General features: G+C 27.7%; 1 protein-coding gene and 1 long non-coding RNA gene across 2 annotated transcripts; one reads left to right on the top strand and one right to left on the bottom strand.

The window, feature by feature from the left end:
• Positions 1-2,164: 2,164 nt before the first annotated feature.
• On the top strand, positions 2,165-2,974 carry LOC137828486 (uncharacterized). Its single transcript, XM_068635095.1, has one exon. The coding sequence runs from the start codon at positions 2,258-2,260 to the stop codon at positions 2,765-2,767; it is 510 nt and encodes a 169-aa protein (XP_068491196.1). The 5' UTR covers positions 2,165-2,257; the 3' UTR covers positions 2,768-2,974.
• Positions 2,975-8,465: 5,491 nt separating this feature from the next.
• On the bottom strand, positions 8,466-9,269 carry LOC137828497 (uncharacterized). Its single transcript, XR_011083897.1, has 2 exons — positions 9,131-9,269; positions 8,466-8,681 (listed from the first exon to the last, which is right to left on the bottom strand). It is a non-coding gene; the product is annotated as an uncharacterized lncRNA (long non-coding RNA).
• Between the last annotated feature and the right edge of the window lie 4,306 nt (positions 9,270-13,575).

The raw sequence follows: 13,575 nt of genomic DNA on the forward strand, positions 1-13,575 counted from the left end.
CTCTATTTTCATTTCCTCTAATTCTCTCCACCAAAACCAAAAGCATGCTTGTTTGCATGGATAAATTTTAGGGGTGAGTTTTTTTAATAGAATTTTTTTTATGACAAAATATGTTCTTTGAATATATAATTTTAAAATAGGTTAAAATGTATAAATTTAGGAGAGTAACTTGATTTCTTCACATTAAAAAAAAAAAAAATTTTACAAAAAAATTATTTAAATCTTTTTATATTTCTCTCTCTCTTAAATCTGTGTTTCTTCTCTTAAACATGATCTTAATTACAATATGGTCATTTTGACTTTAATTCTTAATTACAATATTATTACTTTAACTTTGATATAGAGATTGGACCAACATTGAACTAACACAACATTATTATTTTTTAGACTCATGTAAAATTCTAACCTTAAATCTTATATCCTAAAGTCATAAAATATTATCAATTTGAAATTAAAGTTAGTTTTTGTCATTTTTCAATCATCATCATCAAAGTTATTTTGCTGATAAAAAAAAATCATCAAAGTTATTTTTATGTTGATGCAAATTAGTATTATTTCTTAATTGATGTTATTAGGAAGGGTTCTTTTGTCAATATAAGTGTTGTCTTTTGGCTTATGTCAAACAAGATTATTTTTAGTTGATGTAACTCTAAATTAGTTGATACAATTTTATTTTTTATCTAAACAAAATATTTAACAATTAAATAATTTAAATTAATATATTTAATTTTTCTAAAAATGATAAAAAAAATAATTTTAAACAAAAATTTAATTATTTGGACTGACATGTATTGATGGTAATGTGATGTGTTTTGTTTGTGATGGGCATTGAGTTGTTGACTAACTAACCATAACGAAAAACCTGTCTTCTAATTGAAATTGCTTCGCAATTGCACTGCTGTTAACTAACTCACTCATTCATTACAAAACACAAACATAATTAACTTCAAATCTGTTTTTTTGGACTCATGTGTCGCTAATTTGATTCGATGCAACTCTCATCAACCCTAATCCTCAATAAAATCAATCTTGAAAAGACAAATAAATTTATTAGACAAAATCTAACCTTCTTTTTAGTCTTAATATCAAAACATTAATTATCACGCGTACAATATTCAAGTAATGAAGAAGAAAAAAAAAAAGGAGTCTGAAAATTCCACACTATATGAAATTCTTTCACACTTGTTATGCTTCTTATCTTTATAAAAAAAAAAATGTCGGCATATAGTTACTGGCCTTTTCCTATCATTTTTAGTATCTTTATTTATTATATTATATTATATATATATATATGTCATAATTGGGTAACAGTAAAATTGTTATGAATTAAAGAGCCGTCTTTTGGACACTCAATGAGTTATTCTTTTTTTTTTAAATGTGAGAGATAGGAAATATATATATATATATATATATATACTACTTTCTTAAATTGTATAAAAAAAATGTCTCGAAAGTCACGCAGTTACGATATTTGACTGATTTACAGTGTAAACACATTTATTCTGCCAGTGAATATAGATTCTTCTTTATAGAATACAAGTTAAACTCCCTTTATATTCTTTTAAAAATGAATCATTCAACATTTCATGTTATTTGTATACTATTCGAAATATAAGTAAATAATTATTGTTTCAATATAAAGACCACAGATTGAGTAATAAAAGGAATTTTTTTCCAAATAATATAATTCTATTTGATATTTCTTGAAATATTTTTTTTTTTCATAATTCAACAAGTGATACATATAGATATAGAGCAGGATTTTAGTAGAAACTGATATGATTGAAGTATACATAACAATATAAAACTTGAATTTTTTTTTTCTAATTTCAATGAAATAAAATTAGAAAATTGTAAGGAAAAAACAGAGAAAAGGAGAAGAAATTTGGTAGAAGAAGAGAGAGGTGGGTCCATGTGAAAATCTTATGTCTTATAAGTGACAGCCATAAAGTTAAAGTATTATTATATATCTACCAATTTGGTTAACACCAAACACTGCATCTCTTCCTTCTCACTCCTTTCTTTCAACCCAACGCGCATTCTGAAGTCTTTTCCAGCCAACACGCGCACGATGTAATTCACAACAACGTGAATATTTCAGAGTAATAATAATAATACTTTTAGGATGTTTTTTCTTTGACTTTTCTCCCTCTCTCTATATATATCCCACACCACACCTTCAAACCCACCCACAAAACAAACCCTCATTCTTCGATTCCTCCAACGTTAAAAACCTTCTCTTTCTCAGTTCCACGTCATGGGCAACTACGTTTCATGCACCTTGGCGCCTCCTTCGACCAAGGCCACCAGAGTCATCGTTCCCACCGGCGAAGTGAAGCAGTTCAAAGAGATTATCAAGGCTGCGGAACTCATGCTCGAACACCCCACTTACTTTCTCGTCAATTCTCGCTCTCTTCACATTGGTCGAAGGTTTTCTGCTCTTGCTGCCGACGAAGAGTTGGAGTTCGGGAACGTCTACATCTTTTTCCCAATGAGGAGACTGAAATCCCTTGTCACCGCCGCTGACATGGCGGTGCTTTACTTGGCTGCCAGCTCCGCCGTCAAGAGACTGTCCGGAGGAAAGACGCGTGTTCTCCCGCACAGCGGCGGCGGTGAAGGACAGCAAGAGGAAAAAACCTCAGATGTTGAGATTCCGAGGTTGAGTTTGGAAGGAGTGGATTCAGGGTTTCAGTATAGGTTGAACTATTGTAGGTCAAGAAAACCTGTGTTGGAAACTATAACAGAGGAACCAGCTAGGTTAAGGTGATTGGTGAAACCGTTATGCATCACTGTTTTTTTTTAACTAGAAGATTATTCAACACTTTGAAAAGAAAAAATTAGGTGAGGTGGAGCAACCATAGCACAAGTTTGTACAAAATATTCATATAGGAAGAACAAGAACAAGTTTGCGTGTGATACTTTTGACTGTTCATTTGTTTTTTTTGTTACGATGAATGAATTCAGATTAATTTAATGGGGAGTGATATTTGGTGATTTTGTATCTAATTTGAGTTTTTGTTTTTGTTATAAAATATTGAAGCGAGTGGAAGATAGTGTTTGAACTGTGAAATGTTCCACCATTTGTCCACTTGTGACTAACGCGTGGACTGGCTGGTTGGGTCTGTGAATGTAATGAATCGGGTAACAATAATGGCCAAACTCAAAACGACTACGTTTCTACTATCTTCTGGAAATCTCTTTGTCCCTTTTCAAAAAATCTTTTATTAACACGTGTTATGAATTGGAATTTTCTAAGTGTAACTTGGACGGTCTACGGCCGAGATGTTAGCCGAGAGATGACAAGAAAACAGAAAAGTTAACCAAAAAATAAAAATTAAATAAATAAATAGTTACTATAGTAAATTTCATTTAATGGGCTAAAAACATAAATGGTATGTTTAAAAAATCAGCAAAAAGTAAAAGTTCATGAATTTTAAGTCCAATAAGAAAATTTTATAAATAGGTGATCAACCCAAGATATAAGTAGAGTGAATTTATCTGATAATTAACTAGTACCAATTCTGACTTTGCATTTGAGTATCTTTCAGATACACACTCATCCGTGAAAGGAGACCAAGAACCGAGAGATCCAGTTGACCTAACCCAGAGAAGTAAGAATCTACAAATCATATATAAGTTTAAGCCGAAAGTCCAAACCAAGAGATCAAACCGAGAAAAAAGACTGAAAAGTCAACAGTCTCACCGAGAAGTCAACCATCTCAATTTTATTTTTTTTACAATAACACAACTTATTATACACTTTTTTTTTTTTTACCGTAACTATAATTTGTAGGCGATTCCTTCTTAGTCTCTCAGAAAAAGGTTTAGGTGTCCCATGTGTCATTAGTGACTTCCAAAATAAAAATTAGAATCTTGTTTTCTTCTGCAATTTCTTAATTTAAATTCCAAGATATCCTCATTTCCTTTTTTTTATCCACCCTAACAACTATTTGAAAATTATTCCTCTTGAGGCATAAAAGAGGGATTGGGTAGAAGATAGGTGAACCTCACTCTGGGGTTGAAAAAATTGAAAAGATTGACTTGAGGGTGAGCAATGAATCAATCTCTTATGAAATTGGGGATACAACAAACATTGTGACAGTGAAAAAGAAAGAGAGATAATTATTTGAGGGATCAAATGGCTTCCCATAGGACAAAGAGATGAGTGTGTTTTAGGATTTGTCATTTAATGTGAAGTACTTGCTTATACATATAAGTATTTGAAGTATCTGAGGAACGACAGAAACTGCCATATGGAAGACATTTTTGAGATGACAATTGCGTTTGTTTATGTGAAATGACATGTCTGCTTGTCTTTCTTATGATGAAGTCATTAATTGGCTAAAGAAATGCAACTGAGAGTTCATTGTCTTTGTTTACCGAACTAGGAAAAGAAGGTTGAAGGTGTCACTTGGAAAGTGCTAATAGAATTAATATTATTTTTTTGCGGTAGTTGAAGGTGTTGAACTGAGTAACAGAGGAAACATTAGTGATTTAGAACGTGAAAGTGATGCACTGGAAGATAATATATATGTAGCAGAGATAAGGAGAGTTTAAAAGTGTTTTTTATTGGGTTGAGAACTAAAGAATTATTGAAACTGTTATTTTTCTTCTTTGGTCGGTCGGTCGAATTGTCTTTCAATTCCACTTCTTACAAGCTTCTTCCTCTCCTGTTTCACTCCTCGACATTCACGTAGTCGCAACTTGGATGTGATAGTACCTACAGAAGGCACTTCGACGCTCAAGTCATATTATGCATTCGACACTCGATATTCTGAGTACTGTGTAATAACGTACCTTGTTATTGAAATATGTATTATTTATATTATTTTGATGGATCTTTCTTATTGAGCCAGATTAGGAAGTTGGATCATGTTTAGAAATGTATTACTTAACTTTTGATTGTTGATTAGTCTCACTAACTCTGCTTAAGCATAATTGGATTTGTGTTGTCGATCGACATAATAACTAGGTCCAAAACATGATCTCGGTAGTGCGAACTCTAAAAAAAAAAAAGTTATATGGACATGTGTGTTGCAGATATATTAAGGATGAATTTTGCAGATATATCAGACTGTTATGGATATGGTCTTCTTGCGGATGAAACAAGTGCTTCATATAAATTGGTTTTGAAAACATTTTTGGATGCAATGTGGAATAAATATCTTGTGTGAGTAGTCACAGATGGAGATATTGTTACGAAGGATGCAAAAAGCAATTGTTTCTATTAGTCGTTATCGACTTTGTGCATGACATCTTTAGAAGAATGTTTGTGAGAATGTAAAAACCCAATTTTTTTTATCTCAAAATGGCTATGTACAGTATTTTTGCAAGAACGTCATTAGGAAACACAATATTAAAAGCAACTAATCGGGATAAATGACTCACCAAATTAATAAAAATATGCAAGAATATTCCATATTGTTCAAATTATTTTTTTTATTTAAATCTCTAAAGTCCAACTTTCCACTACAACTTAATAAAATTATTTTTTAAAATTATTTATTAAACTAATATTAATTTTTTTCAATTTTTAAAATATTTTTAATTAAGTTACTATAACAATTAATTATTTATTTTTTAAAAATTAATTTCTATTTTATAATTTTCATGATAAAACGAGATTGCATTTCACACTTTAAAGATTTTAAAAATCTTCTACTTTCAGAGAGTGAGTGGTAAAGGGTGGCGGAGGGGGTGGCAAAGGTGGCGGTGGTGGTGCAAAAGGTGGCGGTGGTGGTGGTTCAGGAAGATATATGAAAGCCCCTGGTGGTGATGGAGGTTACATCTCAAGAGAATCCTCAGGCATACTTCAGTGGTCTGCATGGTGCACCAAATGCAAACAAATACTTTTATTTTATCAAGTTGCCATAAACATGTAACTCTTGTGCTGTCACTTTTATCACTACAAATAAAAGCACCTATTATATAATGTTACTAGTTATTTGAGTTTTAATGTTAACAACTGAGTTTGCTTAAACTGCTTTAATTTAAAACAAAATTCTAAATCTAATAATATTGTAAACATATCAATAATATTCAACTGATAAAAAAAAATCCATAATAAAAAAAAATCTAATAAATTAATATTTTATTAAAAAAATATGTGTTATATTTATTAATGATGTCATTATTTTTATTTTATTACTTTAAGTTAACCATGTATATAAAAGTATTAACCTTTGTGATTTTTCTGACTATTTATGTAGATATATTTAGATACATTAGTTTTTCAAAAAAATATTTTGCAATAGACACCTAAAGAATTTGAGAATTCCACTTGTTAGGATAAGTTTTTGTAGTGGACATGACATCTGGCATTTGGGTGACTTTTCCTTACGTGGCTGCCTCATCAATCAACTCGCAAATAATTGCACTTTTTCAACAAGTAACTATATATCACACCATATTTTTTAATACTTTTTATTAAATTTATTTGTTAGGAGACATTAAATATCAATAGACCTAAGAATCACGTCCTATGTAACATATCTACTATAATAAAACAAATAGTTTAGTAAATAAAAAGTTGTTTAAACGTTATATTTTATTAGAGTCCCTTAATTTGTTTTTAAAAAACTAAAAAAATTTAAATAACATTATTTAGTAAATATACCGGTCAAAGTCGAATGAGTCTCACTCGATATTATTAACCGATTGATCGAATAATCAATTATAAAAATAAATAACAAGTAAGGAAATAACTTACAAGTCAAGTAAACTCCTTATAAATCCGGATCACACTCAGTTAAATTTGAGTGACAATCCAATAAATAATAATACCAGTTTATTAAAAATATGCGTTAGATACGATTCATGAATCAAGTTCATTACTAAAACACTATAAATAAGTCTACGAAAGAGTAAGATACATTTTTATTAGTTTTCCACCATATAATTAATATATAGTACTCATTTGATTGTCGGAAAACATTTTACAAATTTATTTTCAACTGAATACTAAGGAGTTAAAGAATTAAAAAGTTGAAACATCTAAGAGTGAGAAAACTGAAGAACTAAAATAAAAAGAATAAACAACAAAATATAAGAAATTGATTACGAGAAGAATGACCAATTTATCTATAAATTATGGTAAATAACTTTGTTTTCCCCACATTATCACACTTCTTTAGAAAAAAAAATATGAAAACAATAATGATTGTTTAATAGAAGTAACTTAATTGAGAAATGTGATTAAAGATGGTCGATGAACACCAAAGTATTTTATAATTGTAATTAGTGGAGGGGCAGATTGGTGATTAAGGTGTGATTAAGGTGTGATTAAGGAAAAAGATGAAGAGTTGATGAGTGAAATGAAGGAATTATGGTTGGCAAAGTGTTGATAAGTGATAAGCCAAAAATGAGATGTACCCACCTTTGCTGGCAGATACCCCACACCCAATCTTATCATGCCAAATACATATCATACCTTTATTTTTAATTATATATTCAATTATGCTTTACTTCTTCTAAATTAAATATACTTAAAACTTATCTCTATTCATCTCTATATCCTAAAACTTTACCTCATAACAATTAAGAATAATATTTATAAAATATATACATCTACAAACTAAAATAGACGGTTTTTTCTTTTGTACAGATAGATTAAATAAATAATTAGATATTATTATTAGAAAATTGTTAAATAATTAATTACTATATTGACTAAATTATATATTATTTTAGAGATTAAAAATATTATTAGTATTTAAATTAGTTTATATTACTTTTAATAATTTTTAAATTAATATTTAATTAATTAAATATATATATATATATATATATATTGATTCATTAAATATTCAACCTACTTATTTAAGTTCAAGAATGTTAGATTTGTTTATATGATAAGTTTACCTACTTTTAAAGAACATTTTATGAATAACTCCTGTAAATATACACTTACATAATGATAAAAAAAAAATATAAGCTTTGAATAAATAAGTATATTATTTCTAATTTTTTACCTTGTCTTTTAATATGAAAATTGAATGAATCTAAACATTATACTTTCTTAAAATTCAAATTTGAATTCAAAATCTTTAGTTTTTATCTTTTAACTTGTTTATTCTCAAATCTCTCAATTCCTTTTATCTCATTTGCAGCCAAAAAAATCTCAATATCTTCAACAAGTTATTATGAGAAAAATCTTATTAAAAACAATGAATCAAACTCTCCAACAAAAGTCATCTACTGGTTATAAAAGAAAATCTCAATCTTGCTATCTTCTTAAATAGAGAAAAAGGTTTCTTAGTAACAAAATTTATATATAGAATATCTCAAAGTATTGTACAAATCCTTTATCAGCAGAAAAACCTTCTTCAAACAGCATATATTGCATCAGTTATCGGTTTTATATCAACACATTCTTATATGTGATTTTACCCCTAAATCCAACTAATTAAGAAGATTCTATTCACAAAGATATCATATGCACATAAGAAAGAGGGAGAGAAGGAAGATACTAAGAGAACCAACAAGAAAGACAAGACCAATTGCACTACATGCCAAACCTATAATCTCAGCAGATTGTGACATCATAGTATCTTTCTTGTAATTATGTTCATAACCATGCTTGTAATTCCACCCAACTCTGTGTATCAGCTCTCTCTTTTGCACTTGTTCAATTCTTTCCCTTAGGATTCTCAGGTTTGAATCAACAATGTTTGCTCGCTTCTCTGCCAACAAAAACAATAATATATGGTACAAAATTAATCAAAACACTGCATTACAGTACAATAATATTGTAACAACCATGATTTTGGGACAGTGAAAAGGCTGAAATCATATAGAAAGAATAGAAAGATGAGGATATTAGTTGAAAAGAACACAAACAACTAAAAGATCGTTTTGTTCAACTAAAGAAATTAAGCAGTTGTTGATGAGTACAAGAAAGTCATCTCTTGCAGTGCAACCTGAATGTTTTCTTTTATCATCAACAAACAATATATACATAACAATATTTTAGCAATGATCCAATCCATATAAAAAATACTTAAAAAACAATCTTACAACACAACACCTTCCAACCAACTATTCTATTCTTATCAAAAACCACAACTACAAAACAAGTTAAAGGGAAACAAGACAAGTGAGAGGCACAGTGAATGTTCTTAATCTCTATTACCATTGTCACTAAACGTTTGGCATGTTATTTTGGGGTATTTGGTGGGTTTATGACAGCTAAAAGAATGGTTTAAGGTGCAGAAAGATGATAGAGAGTAAGTCATGGTTGAATTGAGTTTCTCTTTTGGTACTTGTGATTTATAAAGGGCCATGTACCTGCCTCGAAAATAAACCTGATTGACACAATATTTAGTGAAAGTAGCCACATAGAATAACAATTTATTTGAAAATGTATGATTCTCTTTCAGCTACGAGCATGACGTGCCTTTGATTAAATACTAAAATAAGAAATTAAGAAAGAAAAGAAGAAAGTAGCAGGACATGTGTGTTGTTGAGAGGACTTACACTTGGCAACATGTTGATGAATGTTTTGCATTATAGGCTAAGATCCTGCACAGAAACAGATCACTGAGATGAGATTTGATGTATTTATATATATATATACAGCATCACATGAGTACTCATGTGTTTGATGCGTGCTACATGTCAATGTCGCTTTTGTTTTGGTACTGCAAATGCATATAATAAACTAATAACATGTCTAGGGCTTAATTATTTTATTTGTTTGTCATGTCAGTTCAAAATTTAAAAGTGTTCATTTATTGTGTTCTTTATTTGAAACTTTGATTCATAAGTGTCTAGTTGTCATAGTTCTCTCTTTCTCTTGAAAAATGTATGTATCTCAAATGTTAACATAATAATAAAAGGATATATTAATTTTTTTTTACTTCAATTTTTGTCCTAGGATAGGAAAAATTAAAATTAGTTATCTTGTTAATTGTATATACACTACTCAACGGTTGATGAAGTGATAAAAATATTATCATAAGTGAGACAATTTCAACATTAATATTAATTATGGAATGAGTGAGATGTAAAATGTGTTACTTTTCTATGCTTGTTGTAGTTCTAACAAATAGAGAATGTGATATTTTAAATAAAAGAATATTCATTTCTCAAAATCTAAAACACAATAAATAAAGAAAAAGTTTTTCTCTTCTTCTCTTTATATATAAAAGAAACTTGCGAGAAAGAGAAAAATAAAAAGAACAACATAATAAATAAGATATAATAAATAAGATATTGATATTTACCATAACCGAAAACTTGAAATCCTAATAAGACTAAAAATACATTATATTTCATCTTAGTTGATTGAGATTAAGTATTATCCTCATAGTATTATAGAAACAAATATTATGATCTTACATTTATAATAAAAACATTTTTTAAACTAAATCTTATGAGTTTTTACAAACTTAAACTTAAAAGGTTTTCTCACGTTAAAATATCTCAATGTCATTATTATATTTTTTTTATTTTTTTTTCTACAAATATCAATTTTGTATTCACACACAAAAAAAATTAACAGAATTAGTTTTTACTTTTTCAACCTACATTAACTTAGACAATAATTATTTACAAAGTTATCATTTTATTTATTTTTAAATATTTTTTATTAACTGATATCATTTTGATGATATAAAACTTGATTTTTTTTATTAATGATAGCCATGATATACCGTAAAATTGTGTGTCAATTTATGTATGATAAAGGTTGTCATATCAATGCCCACTTTAGTCACATTAACATTATTCAAAACATTACCATTTTTAAAATATTTTCCAGAATATGCTTCTTTCCGAAATGAAGACAGTCACTAACATAAGTTTTTTCCATATTCCTTTTATTTTCAAATTTTCCTAAACCTAGGTCATCACTTATTCAACACAATAATAAAATAATGTTTTAAAAATGAACAATTAATGGAAGAGTAAAGCATGCAATTATTTTGTCATGAAATGGATGGGATTTGAGAAAAAGAGAACAGTCCCAAAAACCAATATATATATATATATATATATATATAAATATATATATAAATAAATAAATAAGTAAAAAGTGGTTTTAAATTTTTGAAATTCCTAAAGTTAAAAACTCATCTCCAAAAATATCCTTATTCTTTTATTCTAAATTCAACAGTTGAAAAATAGGAAACCCTTCTGGATGAAGTAAAATAACTGATATTTAAGTATTGAAACTCTTCAATATCTAAGAGATAAATGACATTTTTATTGAAATTTGGGCTATAGAAGATGTTATAAACTAATTAAGGTGCAAAATAGATATAAATAGATGATTGAAGTTCTTCAAGAGAAAATATTAACCTGCTACAAAATATTTTCAATCACAAGTATCTCTTTTGTTTGGGTGTTTTGCAAAATATGTGAAGAAGACCATACTAATGAATTATGAGTCAATTAGTAATTTATCAATAAATTTGTGATTTTTTTTATTATATTCAAAGTGAGATTCACACTCATACTTAAATTCTTAATCTATATTAGTTTGTATTTTTTTTTAATCGAAAGGGTTTACCAATTTTTATTTTAACAAGAAAACTAACATTGAAAAAAAAAAACTCTTGTTTGATCGTTGAATGGCAAAATGATTAAAAAAACAAGGAAACCTTTGTGGAATTTTAAAATAGATTAAAAATAAAGTTGATTATTATATTGTTTATTATTTAAGGATAAGAAAAACTCAAAAAAAATTGTATTTTATTTGTTGTAGATAAAAAAAATTATAAATATAAAAGAAGAAAATATTAGGAAGTAAAATTTAGTTTATCTCTAAACCCTAAACCATAAACCTTACAAATTTAACTTATAAGGTGAAGTTTGCAATCACTTATATACTATGAAATATCATTATTTTTAGTCGATGTAGGATGTCTAATACACCTCCTCATGTTGAGACCTACCAACTCATACATGAAACTATATATTTATGGATGAGTTAATAGCGGATAACTTGATATGTTCAACAAACTCTCGCTGAAATAGATTTTAAATAACTCTAATATTATATTAGAAAATAAACTTTAAATCTAATTCAAACTTACAAAATAGGCTCATAAAGTAAGATTTGCACTCACCTATATAATATGAAATTTCTTTATCTCTACGAAAATCTCTATCTAATTGTGAGCATCATCCTAAAAGTGATGAAAATAATAAAGCAAGATGAACTTATATATCTAAAGTTGTTCGAGATAAAAAAAAAATAGTGATCAACTGTTACCCTAATTAAAATTAAGAAAACTTATACACTATTAAAAAGATTGATGTATGAATAATTATAAATTATATGCACAAATGTTAAACAATCCACCAAATTTCACAACCTAAATGTTCTTTTCCCTTTTTTTTTCTTTGACATATATAATTACTTTGTGGCCATAGATTTGTGGGCCAACATGCCATAAGTGAAAGTTTAGATTGAATAAAACGCAACTCAAAAAGAACATCATGGTGTATAGTAGTAAAAGTGAATATTTTATAGAAAGTACTTGGTTATTTCTGCTCCTAGTGTTCCACTTTTGCCATCTATTTTCAAAAAGAAAGATGTAATAATATTCTATATAACTCTAGTTTCACTCATACAATGAAGAAGATACACGCAGACACAAACCAACAACCAGTTTTTTATATATGTTAGTTACTTAATCATTACTTGTATTTAACAATGCATTAGTAGTGTCAATTACATATCCTTAAATATTTTACTACAACTTCAATCTCATATCCATGTTTATAAAAAAAGTATTTATCACTCACTTTCCCTTATCCTTAATATAAGGCATAGAATAAATTATATATTTTCTTATAAGAGATATCATATAATTTTAGATTTATTTTCCTTATTTATTTCTATTAGATATTATTAGTATGTATTTTTTTTATATTTATTTTTATGAAACTTGATATTTTAAGTCACCTCAGAAAGAAAAAAAACATCCACAGTGAGATTCGAACCCACAACTACAATATTAAGAGCAGGCTTTTTTTATGTATTTTTGTATTTATTAATAATGAAATTTAATTTGATACATTAGTAATACTTTGCAAAAATATTTAACTAAATTATTTATTTTTATTAACATATGCCATTATGTTAGAAGTATCTTATATTAAACTTGGTAAAATATGTCTACTCTAAGAAAATTCAATGTATGGATAAATTAGTCATAACCAAACTCTACTTTTGTAAATGTGCCCAACTTAACTGCTTTTTCAATCCCAAATTATCTGCCATTTAAGATTTTAACGTATAAATTAAGAATATAAATAAGCCTTTTTATGTATTTTTACTAAAATAGTCTCCCTCTCTCGATAAATATTTATGGTGGTTATCCAATTAGCAGATACATTATACTAAAAATTTACTAAGATTGAAATACTTTATGTAAGGAAAAATTAGAAAAAAAGAGTTTATAGTGCATTCCAAATTAAAAGTATCAATTATTTTATGCTAAATTACAAATGAACTAAAGATAGTTTTGTACAGGAAATACATACTAGCTCAATTTTAAAAAATTATAGTTATAAATATAATAGTAACAATCATGTTTATAAACTCTCTTTAACACTCTTTTCAATCAT

This window comes from Phaseolus vulgaris, chromosome 7 (assembly GCF_000499845.2).
Source record: "Phaseolus vulgaris cultivar G19833 chromosome 7, P. vulgaris v2.0, whole genome shotgun sequence".
Taxonomy (NCBI): domain Eukaryota; kingdom Viridiplantae; phylum Streptophyta; class Magnoliopsida; order Fabales; family Fabaceae; genus Phaseolus; species Phaseolus vulgaris.